The sequence below is a fragment of the Gorilla gorilla genome, chromosome 10 (genome assembly GCF_029281585.2).
Source record: "Gorilla gorilla gorilla isolate KB3781 chromosome 10, NHGRI_mGorGor1-v2.1_pri, whole genome shotgun sequence".
In the NCBI taxonomy this organism is placed as follows: Eukaryota; Metazoa; Chordata; class Mammalia; order Primates; family Hominidae; genus Gorilla; species Gorilla gorilla.
This window is the reverse complement of record NC_073234.2, coordinates 129,303,986-129,325,476: the sequence shown is the minus strand read 5'-3', so window position 1 is coordinate 129,325,476 and position 21,491 is coordinate 129,303,986. Positions and strand designations below refer to the sequence as shown.

The 21,491-nt window shown below is 49.7% G+C and overlaps 1 protein-coding gene across 7 annotated transcripts in view; it reads left to right on the top strand.

Moving 5' to 3' along the window:
• The window catches only part of RBM19 (RNA binding motif protein 19), a 218,598-nt gene that overhangs the window by 33,421 nt on the left and 163,686 nt on the right, over positions 1 to 21,491 (top strand). For all 7 annotated transcript variants that reach the window (XM_055359196.2, XM_019039152.4, XM_055359197.2 and 4 more), the window contains exons 17-21: positions 5,826 to 6,001; positions 8,299 to 8,359; positions 11,370 to 11,449; positions 13,625 to 13,680; positions 16,974 to 17,090. In XM_055359196.2, the coding sequence (XP_055215171.1) occupies positions 5,826 to 6,001; positions 8,299 to 8,359; positions 11,370 to 11,449; positions 13,625 to 13,680; positions 16,974 to 17,090 (490 nt within the window). The remainder of the gene's footprint in view (positions 1 to 5,825; positions 6,002 to 8,298; positions 8,360 to 11,369; positions 11,450 to 13,624; positions 13,681 to 16,973; positions 17,091 to 21,491) is intronic.

Below are 21,491 nucleotides of genomic sequence, written 5' to 3'. Positions count from 1 at the left end.
CAGAGTGGGGGGAGGTCCTGAAAAGCTGCTTGCAACTGATAACAGTCTTTGCTGTCAGCTCCAGCGCCGAGAGCCGGGAAAGGGGAGGAGGCCGCAGTAAATTCTGTGGCCTGATTATAATAAAGCCCCATGTGGCGATGCGTGACTGGATTTGATTGTGCTAACTACAGATGGAAGCACAGTTCCCCTGCCTCTCCCAGCCCCCTCCAGCCCACCTTGCTTTTAGATCCTTCCCCCAACTCCCCCGCCCCCAGGCCTAGCCCTGATTCCTTTCTCACTTCTTCCCTCTTTTTCTGGTTCCTGGTGTTTTTGTTGGCAAACATCTGTTTGAGTTTCACAATACCTTATTTTTTTCTTTCCCGTCTTTCTTTTGTCTCCCAACTTGGGGCCAGCAGCAGAAGTGCTTTTTAAAATGACCTTTGGCTTCATGGCCTTGGCTCCTGGCTGTCTCCATGCCTCTCTGGACACAGCCTGGCCTGGTGACTCGGGGAGCAGTAGCTGGCTGGCAAGGGTGCCCAGCTGTGGACTCGGATGCCTGGCACTGGCTGGCCTCCCTGGGAGCCTGAAGCCAGCAGCTTACCCTGGAGGGAGAAGGAGAGGGAGGGCCGAGGGCTCCCCACACTGGGTTGTCTTATCTCTCCCAGGGTTAGGGATTTCCAACATTTTCACCTGGATTTCTCTCTCAGCAAGGCCTGCTGGGCAGTGTGGGTAGCAAGGGTGATATTAAGAACGAAACTGTTCTCTCCCAGTGCTCACTGCAGGCCCAGGCTCAGGTCTTGCAGCCTGCTCTGCATTCATTCTCATCATCGTCCTGCAAGTAGGCACCATGATGGCCAGCCCCTTTTTAGATGGAAAGAAGGAAGCACAGAGAGTTTGCATGACTTGAGCAAGGTCACACATGTGGAGAGAGCTGGGATATGACCTGAAGCCATCAACTCTGAGGCCTGTGCTCTTACCTAAGACCTCACAGCTCCTCTCGATCACAATAAGGGCTATTTCATGATCGCTGTGTTCTAGGCACATGCTGAGTGCCCAACAGACTCATCGCCCACAAGTAGATCTGTTCTGAGCCCAGTGCTGGAGATTCAGTGCCAACTGAGTCAGACTGGGTCCTGTCTCGAGCTCCCTGTGTAGTTGGAGAGCACAGATAGAGGAGCAAACTGCTCAATACAGTGATGCTAGAATAGGACAGGGCTCTGAAAAGAGGAAAGCAGAAGAATGGAACAGCGAGTGGCTGGGCCCAGGCTGGAGACTGCTTTAACTAGAGTGGACAGGATGAGCTCCCTGCGGGGAGGCTGTGTGAGAAGGAGCCAGGCCTGGGAAAGCAGCAGACCAGCAGAACAGGCAGAGGCCAGCAGGTGCAAAGACCCTGTGGTGGGAAGGGGGCTTGGCAGGCTCGGCCATCAGAAAAGAGACCAGTGCGTTTGGAACGGAGGTGACGGGAGAGAAGGGAAAAGGGTGAGGGATGAAGTCAGGGAAGGTGGCGAGCCAGGGAGAGGGGCAGAGGGCACAGCAGCAGGGAGTCTCTTCAGTTGTCCAGGTGAGGTGAGGGGTAACAGAGCCATGGCCTGGCACGTGGAGGAAATAGTGGATACTTGCATTTCTAAACAGCCCAGCAAAGCACAGGTGTATGAGGACTGCTGGCAAAGATAACAACTCTTCCCCCTTCGAAGCACACCAGCCACAGCTCATGGACCTGGGAGGCCATGCTGAGGGCTGCTGGGCCCTCCAGGTTGTTGCCCTTATAAGACTTGGGAACTCCTGGAATGCCATGCTGGGACTAGCTGGGTTCTGGGGCCTTGTGGGAGAGAGGGGGAAGGGCCATTATCTTTGCCAGTGGTCTGTATACACCTGCACTTTGCTGGGTTTTGAAACAACCTATACAATACATCCTATACAATATACTCACATTAATTTACAATTCATTTAAACTTCAAATGTAGATTTTGCATTCTTTCTTCGTCGTAATTATTACATTATCGTCCTTTTAAAATTTGGTAATTGAGTTTACAGTCACTCACTGTTCTGTTTACCAATTTTCCTACAAATGAGCATGACTTTGGGGTTTTTGTTTGTGTATGTATTTTTGGTATTAGGGGAGAGGTGGTTTTAATAAGCTCTATTTTATAGGTAAGGGTGCGGAGACAGCAGTGAAGTCACTCACCCCGGGCCGTGCAGCTAGGTTGTGGCAGGGCTGGGACTGGGCCTGCCCTCCTCGTCTTTTCCAGGCCCCCTTCTCCGGCAGATCTCTAAAGACCATGATGCCCTTGAATTGTTAGTTCTTCTAGGATCCAGGGTGAAGTTTCAGGTGTAGGGCGGTTGTTGCTATGAACTCAAGGTTCAGGGAAAGAACGGACGTCTCCGGGGTCAGCCAGAGCCTGCGCTGCTGGAGGAAAGGCAGACCCCTTTGAGCACATCTTTCATTTAAGCTGGGTGTTCCTCCCAAAGGGGAGGGTAAGAGGCTGACTTATGGGAGGTTGGAGATGCCAGGTGAGCCCCATGCCAGGCCAACTGCACACCCAGATAATAGGTCTTCACCTTCCTCACAGTTCCCTCTTGTTCTTCCTGGGCTGGGGCTAAGGGCAGCTGATCTGCCAGGGAAGGGATCTGTCCATTACTGGTTTCAGCTGTGTTACTAAACCCAAACATCACACCCCCTTGGGCAGGTGCCTGGGCATTTAAAGATGCCCTTTGCAGCACACCAGCCACTGCTCATAGACCAGGGAGGCAGGGTGGAGTCAACTCCAGCCATGCTGAGGGGTTCTGGGCTCCCCGGGTTATTACCCTTGTGAGACTGGGAACCCCTGGAATGCCACACTGGGCACTGGCTGGGTTCTGGGACCTTGAGACAGAAAGAGGGAAGGGCGTCTTTGCCAGTGCTCTGGGGCAGGCCAGATGCAGGGAGCAGAGCACTGAGGCTTCAATGAGCTGGTGTACTTGCTGACTACTGCCTAATTCAAAAGTCACTTGCCATTAAGTTGCCAAGATTTAAAAACCATGGGATTTCTTCTGTAAAGCTGGATTTCCTACTTCTCTTAATAGATCTGAATTCTGGCCATGCAAGGTTGACCTTTCCGTCAATTGGCCAGTGCCAAGAAGGGGGTGTCCTTTAAACCGGCCATGAGCCCTCCTGGTCACCATCATCCCCACTATGCTTTTCTCTATAAAATTTTTTTCCAGTCTTCCATGAACCTGTCTCACCAACCAGAAGGTGCCTGAGATTTCGGGTACAGATGCGGCAGCCTCCAGAACTCTCCTTGGGCCCCCTGTTTTCTGTGATGTGGCTGCTGTGGTCATGAGTGAGACTGTACTCAGGGTATCCAACCACATGCCTGGTGCATGGCAGGGGATCTCATCAGTGTTCTTTCCTTTCTCCTTTAATCTCCAAGATGTCAAATGCCAAGGAGGGCCAGCTGGGTGGAAATATCATTCCCTGCTGAAGGTCATGGTTTTCATCTCCATTGAAGTTCTGGTCCAGGACCTGAAGTCTTAGCTGCCTTGCATAGCTTTCATTCTCACCATTAGTGGTACTTTTTCCTCCAGCTTTGTTTGAAAGTTGGGTTTTAAGTACAAAGGGCCACACCATGGAGTCTCTCTTGTTGGGTAAATTGTGTTAGTTTCTTGGTTGGGGGAGGAGCCTTTGTGTAGATTTCTTCTTTTTGTGCTGGTATCTGAGTCTCGATTCTGGGCTTATCCGAGGGAGGAAGGCAGTGTGTTCAACTGATGTTAAAGAGACAGCATTATCACGGTAGCTGTTTCTGTAAGGGCTTAAAAGGGTTGTTTTATGACAAAGTGGTCGAAGCTTAATTAGGACTTGAAAGCATTAGGCTTGCATCAGAAAGGGCAGGACAGACAGAGGCATCTTTTGTGCTTGGCGGTGAGAGTATGTGGGATGCAGCTGAACCCCAAGAAGCCCCCTTACATCACAAAGAAGTTTGAACTATGCAAGTGAAGGTGTGAGTAGAAGAAGCAGGCTATCTCCATCAGCTCCAGCGTACCCGCCCGTGGGACCTCCAGGTGCTTCTGCCAGGCTGGGGTGCAGGGTTTAACTCTTAGGGGAGGTCACTGGTCATCTGCTTAGAAACATTGAGGGTGAGGGGTGTGAAGGCACAGCCTGAGAACTGCTTTGAAGAGTTGCTAAGACAGTTTGATTTCCTGGGGGATATGGGAATAGCTTCAGAAGCCTTGTCTTTGGAGGAGGAATTTGTCTCCAGGTCCTAATCATGTGACTTAGGGAAACTGGGGAGCTTGAAACGAATTGAACACATTTCCTCCTAAGATTTCTCAAAAGATCATGACACTGCCCTCTTCCAACTTCCTGAGGCTTCTGGCAGCTGAGAATGAAATCTACATGCTTAGCGCCACTGCAGGCTAGCAGGTCTAGTCTCCCTGTTCCCAACTCCCTGAGCTGCAGCCACACACACACACACACACACACCCCTTGCTAACTCACAACTTCACATCTGCTCTTCGTCTCCCTAAAATGCTGTTCCTTCAGAGTGGAAGCGGTACAAAGTGCTAGCAGTGACAGGTTGAAATGACGACCATCCCTAGTGCCATTCTCCAGAAATAAACCAGGAGCACTTTGTGCATCTCCTTCCTGTGATCACTGTGTGTGTGTGTGTGTGTGTGTGTGTGTGTGTGTGTATACGCACATGTATGTTTTCTCATAAATGTGCAGATCATGGCTTTTTTGTTGTTGTTGTTGTTGTTTGTTTTGTTTTATTTTTGAGGTGGAGTCTCACTCTGTCACCCAGGCTGGAGTGCAGTGGCATGATCTCAGCTCACTGCAACCTCTGCCTCCCAGGTTCGAGCAATTCTTGTGCCTCAGCCTCCCAAGTAGCTGGGATCATAGGTGCCCACCACCATGCCCAGCTAATTTTTGTGTTTTTAGTGGAGACAGGGTTTCACCACATTGGCCAGGCTAGTCTTGAACTCCTGACCTCAAGTAATCCACCTGCCTCCGCCTCCCAGAGTGCTGGGATTACAGGCATGAGCCACCGCACCTAGCTTAGATCATGGTTTGGATTACATTGAACATTTTCTAAAATTACAGTATATACTTTTTTAATATCTTAATTTTTCTCTAACTTTTATACGATGAGCTTTGTTGTGTGTCATTAAACGTTCTTCGGAAATGACATTTTTAATGACTACATATTTTTCCAGCTTTTGGTGGTACTCTACCTTACCTAGTCTCTTGTTTGTGAACATAGAGTATTTTCCGTTTTTCCCTGTGATGCATAACTCTAAATTTAATATGTATAGACAAAACCACACCTTTTGTGTATATGCTTCCTGAAGTAATGCATAGGAGGGATTTCGATGGTATGTAACATTCTTTAGGTTCAAGGGGGTATTTAGACTCTTCCTAAGTTTTGTTCCCATTCTGTAATTTTTTAAAAGTTTTAAGTTGCATTTTAGTTTGAAAGTTCACTAAGTGCTGGGTTTTTTTTTGTTTTTTTTTTTTGAGGAAAAATAACGTTTTGCTTAGGCTCACGGTTCAGTAAAACAGTTCACATGGTAATTTATTTCGAAGTTCAAATTAGTGTGAGCTGGTCCTGTTTAAGGCTCCGTTTGGGGGCTGTGTTTTGTATTCCTTTCTCTTTACAACACAGCAGGGGCAGGACTTTCTCTCTGTCTCAAGAGTTGCTGAAGCTCAGCACAAGTTGGGGATCACGGTGCCCCTTCCTGCCACTGTCCGCAGAGGCAGAACCCCTTTACCTAGTGGGCTTTTTGCAGTTGGCCCCAGGGCTCTGGTGGGTTTGACATTATTTCATGGATTTGATGTTTTTGTTTTTGTTTTTGTTTTGATGGGGGTTCAGTGCCTGATGGCGAAACCCCAGAAGATAAAAATCCAACAGAGGAAGGAGCAGACAACTCTTCAGCAAAGATGGAAGAGGAGGAGGAGGAAGAGGAAGAAGAAGAAGAGAGCCTCCCAGGATGTACTCTGTTTATTAAGAATCTCAATTTTGACACAACAGAAGAGAAGCTGAAGGAAGTGAGTGGTTTCTCAGCCCAGGAGGGAGGGGCGTGGGATGGGAAACCCCAGTCTACTGATACGGCCACTGCATTTATTCTGCCCTGAAACATGATGCTTGTTAATATGCACTTGGGAGCAACAACCAGCACCACCTACTTGAACCTTTCCCCTGGGGTGTCCAGTAGATGACTCAATGGAAGACTAAAGCAGTAGCAAGGCTGGCCAGGGGGCCTGATAGGGGCTACCACATACGCTTTGGAGGCATACCAGAATCTCTCGGGAGACCGTGTAATATGAAGGCAGTAGTTGTTTCTATGATGTAAATACCCAAAAGTAAATGTCAGCACAATCCTCTCACCCGCCAGGAATAATGGAGAAGCCACATCAGTGAGTGAGGGTCTGGGCTTGACCCTGGAATCCCTGGATGGGGTGAGATTTTTGCATTTATGGGGAAAGGGAAGGGGATGAAAGGACAGGGAGCTCCAAATAGAAGGTTAGTAAAAGCCAAATGAGGGCTTCCCTGAGTGAGGGCCGGGGGCTTCTAGAAGGAATTGGACCAGCGATCAGGAAACAACGGGGCCTCCAGTTCCAAAGGAGTGGGGTCTGCAAGGTCCCCAATTTGTGGCACCTCCCTCAGGAGACTGTTTATTTCTAGAGTCTGGGCTTGGCACAGAATAAACACTCAGTGGGTTTTTCAGTTTTTTTGTTTTGTTTTAATGAATAACAGCAGGCTGATCGCCATCAACTTGTTCTGATAAGGAAGCTGGCCATAAGAATTGACCTGATTGATTTCTAAAAATCCCTCTGAACCCTAAAATTCGATCATGGGGTCAGGAGAGAAGACAGTGTCCACTGAACCTCAGGGGTAGGAACATGGTGGGCAGAAGATATGGAGGCAAACATTGGGATGTGGTAGAGAGGCAGAGGGTCAGAGCCCCTCTGACACCCTCTGGCTCAGCCTCTGTGACGTGACTGTCCCCTTACCTATTAGAAGAGCAGCCCCAACAGCAGAGATACCCTGACTAAAGCAACAGCGTTTAAGGAGCCAAGATTCACCTTCTTCAGCAATTGGAAACCCACCCTTAGACTTGTCTTTGGCTATTTCCTGGTTCCATTTTTGTTTTGCTTTGCTTTTAAATGGCGGCATGTGCTTGTAGCATCCAAAAGGTAGATAGATTTGAATATGTCAGATAGATTTGAATGTTAGTTTTATTTTTTTTCTGGTGCGGGTCTGGTATGGGAACATCATTATCCGGGATCATTGTTTCCTGGGAGATGCACTCAAACAGCAGCCCAAGAGCATCCTCTGAATTCAAGGATTCTGGAGCTGGAAGTCATAGCCAAGATGACCTAGTTCAGTCTCTTCATGCAACATGGCTGGAGACTGAGCTTCAGAGAGGCCAGTTCACTGTCCTTAGGTCACACAGTCCACTTGAGGCCCTGGGGGGAAGAGCCCCTAGTTCCCAGGGCTCCTGTCTCAGCACCCTGAGTGGAGAGCCATGCGTAGCGATCAGTCTGCCTGGGCTTGGATCCCAGCTTTGCCCCTTGCTAATGATGTGACCCTGAGTGAGTCCTTCAGCCTTTCTGTGCCTCAGTTTCTTCATCTGTAACGTGGGGATGTTAATAGACTCTTCTCATGGAGTTGTTTTGATGATTTGGATGAAGGAGATACTCCAAATAAAGCATCTGACACTTTAAACACAAGAGTCAGTAAGCAGCTGCTGCTCGTAGTATTTGTTTCTCAAGATTCTCCCCGGGCCCTGGGCTTCCCCATTGCTCATTTAGTGAATGTTTATTGGGTACCTGCCTTTCCCTGGGCTCTGTGTGTAGTGCTGAAGACATAGCCGGGAACCAGGTAAACATGGATTTTGCTCTGGGTGGGTTTCAAATTCTAGCAAAGGAGACAGAAAAAGTAAAGGGGAAAATAGAATAGACTATGACTTAAAATTTTTGTAAAAATTATTTTGGCATTTGGTGCAGGGGCCAGTGAGAGAGGTCCGGACTGGGGCAGTAGACCCCATGCTTCGGAACTTAGGCCCGGCTTCCCGATTGCATGATCTGCAGTCAGTCTCTCGCTGTTCTGTGTCCTACTTCCTTCTTCTAAAACTGGAACAAGAAACAAGCCCAGCTGCTCTTATGGGGAACCCTAAGGGACTGCCCAGGTTACTTAAAGGAGGTCATCACTCATCACCTCAAAATGTTTTTGGGACCCCAAGTTGTCCATATGGCAAATTTGGGGGTATAGTGTTTTACAGGTGCCCTTGCCTGCATAGTGGTTTAGAGCTGCCGATGATACTTGTTACTTTCTTATCCAGGTGTTTTCAAAAGTGGGGACAGTGAAGAGCTGCTCCATCTCCAAGAAGAAGAACAAAGCAGGTATTCCTCATGAAATTCGGAAAGTATTCAGTATTCAGCCGGAAAGAGTGGATTCCAAAAGAAGGTCCAGCTTCAGACAAGGGGTTGGGGGAGTTCTCCCTTGCACATTTTGAAGGTTCTCTTTTTTCTGAAGCATGGTCAGCCTCAGACTCTTTGAAATAGCCCCTCTTTCTGTTCCCCTGGAGTCTCCTTTCCAGTCAAAGCAGCCTCTTGGGTCAGATCCTTCTGAACCTAGAGCCTCCACCACCTCAAACTGTCAGGGGTGGTTTCAGAGCAGTGCCATTTGTGGGCAGATAGCGAGGACCCTGGATGGTATCAGGAACCTCTGCCTCCTCCCAGCACTTTTGTGCTCTGGAAGTTTCCTAGGAAATAGCAAGAAACAACCAGTCTTGCACTCTCCCTCTTCCCTTCTGAGGGAGATAACCCAGTTGTAGAACATCTGGAACGTTCTACCGAGTCATTAACCACACAGATTTTCCTGAGTCAATAACCATGCACCTCCCAGGCCAGTGGGTACATGGACAGGCAGAGAGCACCCTCATCTCTCCATTTGGCCCTGGGTGCTATTCTGAGTCTTCTGGCCTCTGCTGGGCTCCAGCCCTGGCTTCCTGCAGGGGATACGTCCTTGCTTTCACACAGCCATGCCAGCCCTATCCTGAGTCCCTTTGGTTTGGCAGGATTTGTAGGAATGCTACATGTGTCAGCCCAAACTGTGTCTTGAGCACCTACTGCATGCAAAGTACTGGGTGGCCAGAATGTCTGCTGTTGAGTTACTCCTCAGACAGGCACTTTGGCCTCCCAAAGTGCTGGTATTACAAGCGTGAGCTTCCGCGCCTGGCCTGTGACCTTGGCCAGTTACAGAGGTAACTTGGTTACCTCTGTAAAGAGCTTGTCTCAGATAAGGTCACATCTGAGATACTGGGGGTCAGGATTTCTACATGTGAGTCTGGGAAGACACTGTTCACCCCTTAACATCCCTGTTCTCCAGGGTCTTCAGATATAGTTTTGGGTGCAAGGAAAGGCAGCTAAGTACCAAGTTAATTATGAGAAGGACCAGTTTTGAGGATTTCAGGAAAAAAAAAAAAAGTTATTGCTGAAGTCCAGGATGGGGGTCAGATTGACAGAGGTGCACCCAGGCCAGCAGGTGGAGGTGGCTGTCCCTGCCTCTCACTGCGCCCAGTCAGATGCTCTGTGGGGCCAGCCTTGTACTCCTGGGGAGCACTCTTCAGCATGTTTTAGAAGTGGTTATCTGATCTTTCCATGTCATAAGCAGCTCTTAAAACATACACTGTCTTTTTCAAGGGCCTGTATTTGAGAGCCCTGTTCTCTGGGGCCCATCCGTCACAGTTTGGGGAAAATCTAGACAAAGTATATCAGTCAGGGTTGCAGCAGGAAACAGAAAGCACTCTCAGCTGGGGTTGGAGCAGAGATGTCTGTAAGGAAGGGGCCGAGGTGTGGCTGGGCTAAGGGAGCCCACAGGGATGTCCAGGAAGTGGGCTCTACAGGAAGAATGCCTTTCCGCCTGCCGTGCCTGGAGGGGCATTAAAGGAAAGCGTGTGACCAGAGCTCAGCTGAGAGTTGGAGCCACGAGATAACCTGCAGGAGTGGTGGCCGTGGATTGGATGTGGCCACTGCAGAGCCACCCAAAGCAAGGAGGCGGGTGGGGACATGTGGAAGGATCCAGTACTCCAGCCTCTCTCTCCTCCATCCCCCGACCCCGCGATGCCAGATCAGAGCCTCTTGCTGGCTGATCCCAACAGGAAGCAAGGAATCTGGGGAGCCCAGGTAGAGCTATCTATAGAGGTCAGTTTCCCATAGAGGATGGTGGCGGAGAGTGGATCTGCATAGTGTCAGTAACTCAGAGATGAACTTGACCTTCTCACAGTTGCCTTTCACACAGTCACTGCACTTTTAAAATCTCACAGGTGCACAGACATGCCAGCCCACCACCTGCAGCCTCGAGCCTCCAAAAGAGAGCTTTCGAGCAGTATCTGCTTGCAGAACGAACATTTAAAGTCGCCATGGGGTGGCACTGGCTGTCAGTTCTGTCTGAGCCATGTATGGGCAATTAATGGAATTCCTTAATGCAGTTGGCTCTTATTTTGTAACACCTGCTGTCAATGGAAAGGCAGGAGCATAGGTGTCACAAACAGCACAGTAAAGGTAAAGATAGGACCTGCAAAGTGAGCCAAAGGTAGAGAGCCTTGAGCCTCATTTGAACCCATCAGACTGAAGGGAATCTTCTTTGAATTCACAATAAAGAATAAACCTAACAAATATGTATGAGATGCTGGGGTGTGGGTGGAAGGTGGGGGGACATCAAATCTAATGTCAAGAGGGCAAGATGTAATTAGGGATCTTAATGTTTTTTAGTGCCCTATAAAAACACTCCTCCCTCCCCAGTTACACATAGTGAGGAAGCGGAAGTTTCTGATGAAATTTTTGCGGTATTCTTTGCTATCTGAACTCTTGCTACTTGCAACCTAGAAGTAAGGAACCAGAGAAGTTTGAATAATGCAGTTGCCCACATGATCCAAACTTTATATCTGAAACCCAGGAAATTGAATGTGATTGGCTGGTGAGAAATAGTTGTGAAGAGCAAGCCTTTGGTGCGTTTGACTCTCACGCACATATTCATTTTAGGCATTACGTGTGGAGGCAGAGGACTGCCCAGGTAGAGGTTTTGCCACTTGCCTTAACGATGGTCATCTCTCTTAGGTCAGTCTCCCTCCCAAAGCAGAATCCTATTATGAAGTTAATTATCATGTCAGTCATCTGTTAATTAATAGTCAAATGGGCCTCAGGTGGCAGCCATGTTAACTGCGTTGGCTGATTCGTCAAGATGACTAATGATAAACAGCAAGCCAGGTGCTGAGATTTTTTGGGGGAATGAAGGGGGTATGAAAAGAAGAGGAAATACAGCGCAGGTCTGTGGGCCCATCACAGCCCTTGCACTTGGCCTTGTGCTTCCGCCTCACCCACTGATGTGATTTCCACCTCTCTCTCTCAGGAGCGCTGCTTTCCATGGGGTTTGGATTTGTGGAATACAGGAAGCCGGAGCAAGCCCAGAAAGCTCTCAAGCAGCTCCAGGTAAAGTGAAGATTCTCAGCTGAGGGCCACGGAGGCACTTGGCAGGTAGTGGGAGGTCCCGTCAGCCCTCTGAAATTGAGTGAGAATGTGTGTGAAGTCTACACTTGACCGGGCCCATTGCTTTTCCCAGATCTCTATGGGACTGTGGCCCAAGAAAAAATTAAGAACCTTTCCCAACACTCCACGGTCACCATAGTTCATTCATTCGATCCACAGCACTATTATCAAGGGCCTGACGTGAGCCAGGGGTGGTGCTAGGCCTGGGAGAGGTTGCTCACGTGGGCCCCTCTTTCTGGTAGGGTAGACAGGCCATGGACCTCTGAATAAACATGCAGGACCAGGTCATGAAGACAAAGCTGCGAGTTGGGGGTGGAGGTGGGGCACTTAGGCTGTGTGGTCAGGGAAGGCCTCTCTAAGGAGGTGACAGTTGAGGCCACACCTACTTGGCCAGAAGTCAGCTGCACAGAGATCTGGGAGGAAGGTAGTTGGGGAGGAGGGACCGTGTGCAGAGGGTCTGAGGCAGGGGCCGTAAGGTGGGAATGAGCTTAGTATGTTTGAAAAGCTAAGAGGCCACTGTGGCAGGGGCGGCGTGGGGTGGCGGTTCAGGGTGCAGGATGAGGAGAGAGGTGTGCAGGGCAGGATCTTCTAGGCCATTTTACTGCTCAGCCTAAAGGCAGTGGGAGACCATTAGGGGGCTGTGAGCACACTGGCTTCTGCTCCAGCCTCTGCAGCTGCTGGTGTGGAGAGGGGACGATGGCTGGGGGCAGGGGGCAGGTAGGAGACCCTTGAGTCATCCACGCTTGGCCAGTGGGGGAGAAGGTGGGGAGAACAGGGCTGAACCGAAAGCTGTTTGGACAGAGACTCAACATCCTATTCAGACAGAGAAGGAGATATGCCTTCCTGCTGGATCCTAAGTACAAGGACAGATTGATACTCTCTAGCAGGAGGGGAGCTAGGGCTGTGGAGAGCAAAACAGCCTGGGATTGGCACCATCCCAAAGGGCAAATTTTGCACCACCTATAAGTTCTTCTTTTTTTTTTCTTGAGACGGAGTCTCACTCTGTCGCCCAGGCTGGAGTGCAGTGGCGCAATCTCGGCTCACTGCAAGCTCCGCCTCCCAGGTTCACGCCATTCTCCTGCCTCAGCTTCCGGTGTAGCTGGGACTACAGGCGCCCGCCACCAAGCCCGGCTAATTTTTCGTGTTTTTAGTAGAGACGGGGTTTCACCGTGTTAGCCAGGATGGTCTCGATCTCCTGACCCCATGATCCGCCCGCCTTAGCCTCCCAAAGTGCTGGGATTACAGGCGTGAGCCACCATGCTCAGCCTAAGTTCTAATCCAGAAGCTCTGTGGCTTTGCATTAGATGATGCATCTAATGCATCCTGATGCATGGTGCCTAGGATGGCCTTCAGCTAAAGTGAAGGAGATGCAGTAGGTGTTAGTAGCTTGAGAAGGTATCCTCTGTTCCTTTCATAATGCCCCACATCCTAGGCCCTTCCTGGTCAGGGGCTGTGTACTCATTTAACTTAAAATTGGCTCTGCAGGTTCAGTGGTCCGTGTTTCTCTTTCACACGATATAAGATTCTATGAAATTTCACTTTGCACGTGTACTGTATTATGTTCTGGACATCATTGTGTGCATGCATATGTGAATATTGCCTCCAAGAATTGTTCCTACGAAGCTCTGTGTGCTGTATTTTATGGGAGATTTAAGGGATTTTCAAGGGTAATTTTGCTAATACACCAGTTCTGCCTTGAGGGACCAATGTTAGAATCTAGCTTTAGATGCAACTCCACTAGGATTTAGAATATTTTTCAGGAACATACAAACTAAACCCAACTCTCTCTGCAAGCCAGACCTAAGGGCCTTACTTTGCCTGAACATGCTTATAAACAATGGAAAATTCCGTGTCCCTTGAATGACATCTAGGTCAAGGCCTACCTGTGGCTTAAGAGAGCGTCCAAGGGCTGAGTCTCTGACCACCAGCTGCTGCCTGGGCACGGTGTGAGCCATTTCAGGGAAAAACCATCCTCTGTCCTCTAGACCAGCTAGCCCCGCTCCCCGGGGAACAATCAGGCTCCCATCTGCGAGCCAGGGCTCTGCTCTGGTGAAGGGCAAGGATTCGGGTGAGTATTTCTCGGGACAGAGAGATGAGCCATGTTGTCTTCTCTCTTAGGGTCACGTCGTGGACGGCCACAAGCTGGAAGTGAGGATCTCGGAACGAGCCACTAAGTGAGTCTTCAGTGTCCTCATTTCCTTTCCTACGAGCTGGGGCTTCCTGTGCTTGGTGCCGGCCACCCTGGAGGCTGTCTCACAACCCTTCAATGTCCTTTCCACCTATCCCTTTACCATTTAGGACTCTTCCTAATTAAGATGCCTAATTATGTTGGCATTTACCAACTCCGACCCCGGTTTTCCCAGTGAACTACAACAGTGTTAGTCCTTTGGGTGAATGTTTAATGCACAGGGTTGTTTTTTTTTTTCTTTTTTTTTTTAATAAGAAAAGGAACAAGTGCAGGAGAAACAGGCAAACAACACTCATCTTGGGATAAATAAACCAAGGAAGAGCTGGAGGTTGCTGGTGCTGTGGATGAACCAGAAGAAGCTGTAAAACCTAGACATTCAGCTTTATGGGACGTGCTTTCTTAGAGCTGAATGGCAGTGCCTACGATGGCCTCCAGTTAATGGGAAAGAGATTCCGTAGGTGTTAGAGATGGAGGCAGGCCAATTTGCCCAATGACCAGTATACTGAAGTAGGGGGATTGTTTGGAGATTTATCTTTGCACCTCCATTTCTACCTGCTTGTATATCTAAATGAACTATTACACCCGACGTGCCTCCAACAGTGTCCGGCACATAACAGGTGCCCAGCGTAAGCCATTATTGTCATTATCATCTACTTACCTCGGGTGATAAAATGAATGCCTCTAACAGCCCTAGAGCTGGTTTCAGATATTTATTTGGTAGTTTTCAACAAGTTGGTAATTTGTGTGGTCATCCGGCAAATTAGCTTCCAGCGAATTGACCTTTCTTTTTCCTTCTTTCTTTGTTGTTAATGCTTCCTGTGAGTCCAGCTTGGGCCAGCTCTGGTGTTTTTCACCCATTGTGGTCTGTGCTATGTTAAGCATCCTTGGAGGGAAGATGGCTTGGTACAGAGGCCCTCAGAAGTCTAGTGGGGGTTCCTGAGCTGCCAGTATAACAGAAGGAGCTCAGGCTTTGAGCCCCACACCTGTAGTTTCTAATTCAGGAGCTCTGTGACCTTGCATGGGTGACTTTGCCTCTGAAGTGAAATGTGCTAACTAGAGGTTGTGTGTTAGGCATCCAGCACTTGCAGTGCCCATGAGCACTGAGCCAGCGGTTTCTTTCCAGTACCCTATCTCCAGAGAGCCAGCCTGAATTCAGCCTTGCAAGGTCTCACTTCCTAGCCAGTGTTCATGGAACCATTGTTTTACTCAAGAAAAAATTACAGCAAGCCCACTGTGTACCACATCCTCCTTCTAGGCACTGGGGATGGTGTTTCCTTGGGAGTTTACACCCTAGGGCAGTGCTGTTCCATAGAAGCTTCTGCAGCAATGGAAATGTTCCACATCTCTTCTGTCCAAGATGGTAGCCAATTGCCACACATGGCTATTTAGCTCTTGAGATGTGGCAAGTGCAACTGTTTTAGCTATCTATTGCTGCATCACAAAGTATCCCAGAACTTAAAGCTGAAAAGAAAACATTATCTCATAGTTTCATGGGTCAGGAATTCAGGAGCAGCTTAGCTGGGAATTCTGGCTCAGGGTCTCTCATGAGGTTACAGTCAGGATGTCAGCTAGGGCAGCAGTCATCTCAAGGCTCAGCTGGGGCTGGTAGATCTGTCATTAAGATGATACACTCACATGGCTGCTGGCAGGGGGCCTCAGTTCCTCACCTCAGGGATCTCTTTCTGGGACTGCTTGAGTGTCCCCATGTCTCTCCAGAGTGAGTGATCCAAGAATGGGGAAGAAGGAGGCCACAATGTCTTCTACAACCTAGTCTTAGAATTCACACACCATCCCTCTGCTGTATGCTGCTCGTCACCCAGACCTGCCCTGATACAGCATGGGAAGGGATTACCCAGGGCATGAACACCAAGAGCCAGGAATCATTGGGCACCATCTTGGAGCCTGATACCCCAGCGACCAAGGAAGTGAATTTGTAGTTTTGCTGCTTCTATTTTTTTGAGACGGAGTCTCACCCTGTCACCCAGGCTGGACTGCAGTGGTGTGATCTTAGCTCACTGCAACCTCCGCCTCCTGGGTTCAAGCAATTCTCGTGCCTCAGCCTCCCAAGTAACTGGGATTACAGGCGCCTGCCACCACACCTGGCTAATTTTTGTATTTTCAGTAGAGACAGGGTTTCACTATGTTGGCCAGGCTGGTCTTGAACTCCTGACCTCAGGTGATCCACCTAAGCCTCCCAAAGTGTTGGGATTACAGGTGTGAGCCACCATGCCCAGCCTAGTTTTGCTTCATTTTAATTTAGATTCAACTAGCCACATGTGGCTGGTGGCTGCCATATGAGACAGCATAGCCCCAGAATGACAAGACAAAAAAAAGAAAAGAAACATGATTAAATGTATAGTGTACTAGCACAGGGATCAGTGCCAGGAAGAGAAATGAAGCTGGGGGCTGTGGGTGAGGGGGTTGCCATTTTAATGGAGACAGGGAAGGCCTGTGAGGAGGTGACGTGGAGCAGGCCTGAAGGAGGTAAGTCCTAACATGGTCATTATCATGACAGCTGCTGTTTATTGAATGTTTACCACATTCTGGGTCCAGCGCTGAGTCTGCTTATTAAATCTTCAAACAATCAAATTAGGTGGGCCTATCATTACACCCATTCTACAGTGGAGGAAATGGAGGCCCAGAGCGGCCATGTTACTTGCCCAAGATCACAGAGATCCTAAGTGTCGGATTTGGCATTCACACCCAGCTTGTTAACTCCCAGCCTTGCTCACTTCCCTACCCTGTTTTGGTGGAGTGGGAGGTTTCCCTGGGAGAGCAGGGAGACAGGCCAGGTAGCACTGCATTGGGGATGGCCTTGAACCTGGGCTGAGAGTGTCCTTGCTCGCCACCTGGTCCATCTGCATGGTTAGGCCCCCGCATGTTCCTCCTCGGGTTATTGATGAAGTGTCACAAGACCTTTGGAAACCAACCAGGGTCTTTCTTTGCAACTGGAGAGAAAGACACAATGGAGATTGGGTTTGGTGAGAAACCAGCCCCACCCTTAGCAGGGCTCCTTAAGTCCCTGGTGGCCCCGGAGTCTCTCAAATGAAGGGCAGCAGCCACCCAAGCACGGATGTGTCCCCCTGACGTCTGCAGCTGTTTTGGGCCCTATCACCTGGTGGGAGACGGCCTTCCTCTCCTTTCACGTTGGTCCCGCATCCCACGCACACTCCTTGAATCCATCACCTGAATATTCTGATGGAGGCGTAGTGGAGTCAATGTTGGGCAGGAGCTGCTGAAGCCACGAATAACTTGGACCCTCTCCCCCTACCACTCCAGGCCAGCCATGACATCAGCTCGGAAGAAACAAGTTCCCAGAAAGCAGACCACCTCCAAGATCCTGGTGCGGAACATCCCCTTCCAGGCCCACAGCCGGGAGATCCGAGAGCTCTTCAGGTGAGAACTTCAGGTTTAGTCCAGGGGACTGGCGTGTGGGCAGGGAGCCTGCCCGAGTCTCAGGGAAGATGTCCTTTGGGTCCTGGATGGTTGCGTTGCAGGCCGGCACAGTGGTCTTTCAAAGGTCATCTTTTGGCTGCTTTTGATTTATCTCCCTTAATCTCAGATGTGGCTCCCCAGAGCACTGTGCAGGAAAAAAGTCAAAACAGCCAGGCTTCCCCCTCTCCGAGGCAGATGGAGAAAGGGCAGGCAGGCTTTCTTGTCCCCATCCACAATGTGCAAGAGGGGCAGGGGCCCCAGTGGCTAAAACCCAGCCCTACCCATGATCTGCTTGAAATTTCCTCCATCCAGGCCACCCCTTTGGTTTAAGGTGCTGGTTTTCCACCTTAGCCACACATTCCAGCCACCTGGCGATGGCTAAAATACACCTTTCCCGAGGCTGCACCCCCAGAGAGTTGGATTCCATTTTTCAACAGTGGGGTCTAGACATCGGTGTTTTGCTAAAAGCTTCCCAGGGGATCCTAATGTCCAGCCGGGGTTGGGGACCAGTGGCCTAAATGGCTCTATGGAAACGAAGGTGAATTACCTGCACACATAAAGCAGTCCCTCAGCACCTGCTTGCACAGGGGTGGAAAATGCAGCTGTCGCAGGGACCCAGCCGGTAACGGCAGCAGGCTGGGTGGGGACTGAGCAGCAGGCGGGCCTCTCTCTGGTCATCCAGCTGGGATGCCACACAGGAACTCAGGCTTCATAAGACCAGTTCTCATGTTTTGAAAGAGAAACCAGCCATGTGGATTCTTAAGGAGAATTCATCAGCAACTAATTCACTTTTTAAAAACAAAACAAGTCTGGCCTACCCCAGGGCCCCTAGTTGGTGATCCCTACGCTGCCATGTTACATACAGTGTTTGGCTTTTCAGATTAGGTAGGCACCACCCAGCACCAAGCCATGAATGAAAGAAACGTCCTCATATCAGGGCCTAAGGAGAATGCTTGAAGCCAAGGCCCCCCCTCAAGGCATGGGCAGGGTAATAGAGAGACCATCTAGCTCTCAGAATGCAAAGGCAGATGAAGTCAGCTTCACCTAAACACATTGTTGAGGCTTGGGTGGGATCCAGGACTGCTCGGGGGACCTGCAGCACCGTGGCCTGCGCATGGGTGAACATTTAGGATTCTAGACACTAGGTCTCGTTCGTTCATTCTACGCTTGCACAAGGGTCCGAGAGTGAAGCCTCTGTTAGAGTTGCCAGTTAGCATCTTGCAAGGTAATCTGTGGATACAAAATCAGCCTTGTGTTTTAGAGATGAGAAAGAATTATCTTTGTGTGGCATCTACCTTCTTTGCTCTCACTCTGTAGTTTGAAGAATAAGAAGTCATGTGGGGAACTTCAGATATCTTTGTCCTCCTTTTCCCCTCTGTTTGTTCTAAATCATACACTAGTATTCAGTTCATAAACAGATGTGGTGTGTGGTGAGCTGGGATCTGAGGCAGAGACCAATCCTGCCAGTATCTGGGAAGCAGGATCTTAGCTATGATCTCCGGGTATCCTGCACAGCAGGAATAGCCTGGCGAGATGGGGTCGTGACCTGGGGGGAGGTTTCCCATTTCCCTAAACCTCGATTGATCAGTCGTCCCTCCAGGAAGGTACATATCCTTAGCCTCTCGGTATGTCTGCTTGTTTAAACATGCTCTGCTTTTTAAAAGGAGTCCAATTTAAGAACTGCCAGATTAAAACGGGCTTGCTAAGAAGAGCGCATGTTGATCGGGAAATAATATCCCGCTGAAATGACAGTTTCACTTGGTTCTGCAGTATATTTAGGATGACACTTATCCGGGGAAACAAAAGACCACAAGGGAAGAGAGAGCACTTTGTGTGATCTCATGTATTATATTTATTTTTAGAAGACAGGGAATTAGTGTCCACTGAACATAATTACATGTGGTGACTCTTCTCCTTGCCATTGTTCTGATGAGAGTTTTCTTAAAACCCTGGAAACGTAAGACCTTCTTGGAGGGCCGTACCTGCTATTGTTGTTCACTCCGGCTGGGGATGTAAGGCAGTTCCTCGTTGCAGACAGCAGGGGTCGCTGTGAGCCTTCTCAGGGACTTCAAGGTTGTCCAGGGAAGCCCCAGACAGGATTTCAGACAAAGCCACTGGCCGGTAAAGGTCATTAGCCAGGGGGAGGTTTCAGGGTTTCGGGGAACCAAGCTGGTCCATTTGGGCAGGCAGGTTCTATGGGTTTCTCCTACCAGGTGTAGTAAAAATCACAACTCCCTTTTATTACACGCTTGCTGTGTGCGGGGCTCTGAGCTTGAATGCCTTCCCATGCAGAATCACCTCTTTTAAGCCGCACAGCAGCCCTGCGAGGGATGGATGCTGTCATCCCTTTTGCACCCAGACAGAAACTGGAGATGGAAACTAGGGAGATGGAGTGTCCTGCCTGGGACCATGCCGCTGAATGGGGATTTGGATCTAAGTCAGCCTAACCCAGAGCCCCGGCTTGGAGCCGCTCCTCTCTGCTGCCTGTTTTCTTGGGTCTAGAAGGAACTGTCTTCCTCCAGATCATTCCAGTGGGACCAAATGACAGCGAGTGTGTCATTTATACCAGGCACTGTGCTAGGCACGAGGCATGTAGCCATTTCAGGAGAGACTCAGGTCTCTCTGTGGGGGACCAGAGAGGAAACTGACAGGGACAGCCAGTGGGACAGGTGTGCAGGTGAGAGTGCAGGGCTCCAGAGAGCATTCTCTGGGCAGGGCCTCAAGCTACCCCGCCTGCTGGAGGGGAGAGAAGGCGGCCTCCTAGCCCGAGGCAGCAGTGCCTGAGGCCCTTCCCGGAGGCCACCAGCCTTCCACTCAGGCCTCAGTGCACCACACTCCAGCCCCTTAACTAACCAGCCCTAGGTTAAACCAGACAGGCATCAAGAGGCACTGCATTTCCATGTTTCTGTGGGATCACTGTCTAGGGTGACTCAAGGATTATGCCTTTGGAAACTCAGAGAGAGGCACAGCAGTGGATTTGCAGACAGCGATTCTCGTCTTCTCTGTGGCTCTCTTTTCGGACCTCAGTTTCCCCTGGCATAAACTAGTGGTAGTAACACTAGTGATAACATACACTAATTTGTGATGATGCTGTGGTAATACATGTGAGTGTTGATTTCTTTCTCATGTCCCTGGCCCCGTGCGCTGCAGTGCCTCATGTTTCTAGGAGCCCATTCATCACCGTGGCCCGGTAAAGTAGTTTCATGTCTCTGTTTCTCAGTGAAGAAACCAGCTCCAGAGCCCAAATTCCACCCACTGGGTCATCAGATGCCTCAGGCCGCCACGCTGCTCAGCGGCCTCAAGGACTATAAGGATTAAATGAGATTGTACAAATGAGGCACTTAATCCAGCCCCTGGCAGAGTAACAGGTAGTTAATAAATGTTGACTGTGGTGTTCAACAGCACCAAACCAGTGGAGCCAGGATTTGAACCCAGGGTTTGAATCTGAGTTTATAGACAGAACCCAGGTCCACAACGGCAGTGCTGAAGCCTTGAAGGTCCTGGGCAGCGTTTTCCTGGTTTTTTTGTTTGTTTGTTTTGTTTTTGTTTTTTCTTCTGTAAAGGAAGGCTGTAATCCTGTAATCCTCTCTTTCTGCCCCATTCGTCTGTGCTCTGGGGTAGAGTCAGGAAGGACCTTGAGGGACAGGCTGAGCCAGCTCCCCTTTATCCCCCAAAAGGAAATGTGGAAGACACACAAATAGGGGTGTCCCAGACTGTGCAAGTATGCATGTACACACAAACTTCTCACCCCACCACTCGAACAAGGACGGAAATGGCCAGTGGTCAGCTCACCCGGCAGGTGCCCAGAGTCTTAGGTTAGTATGGATCTAAAAGAAGGAAGGAAGGAGGTGGAGACTGGGCTTCCCACCCCCCAACCGCCACCCCATCTGGGTTTGCTCTGGAGTAGGTATGTTGCACATGTGTGTTTTGCCATGTTGTTTATTTTCCTCTTTCCCTGTCTCCACCAGGAAGTGCCCAGGGCAGAGAGGCAGTTCAGGGCCTGGATCGGGCCTAAGTGTATACATGCAAATGAAGCTTACACTTGGGGCTCTCCTGCTGATACACAGCAGCTGTATGCAGAGCTCAAGCATTTGGTGGAGAGGGTCTTATGTCCACCCCCATTTCAAAAGCTGGAAGTGGTGTTAAAAACAGAGCTGGCTAATACAGGCATCGGGGAGGCATGGGACATGGGGTGAACCACGTCCCACGCAGTCTTTGTATCAGTTCGTCCACACAGCAGCCCAACATGGTAAGACTGTTGTTAAACCTGCCTTCTAGATGAAGAAACTAGGGTACAGACAGTAACGGTGCTATTCCTAGATGGACCCTCGGCTTGCCCATTTCTGTCATAGTCCATGGGGC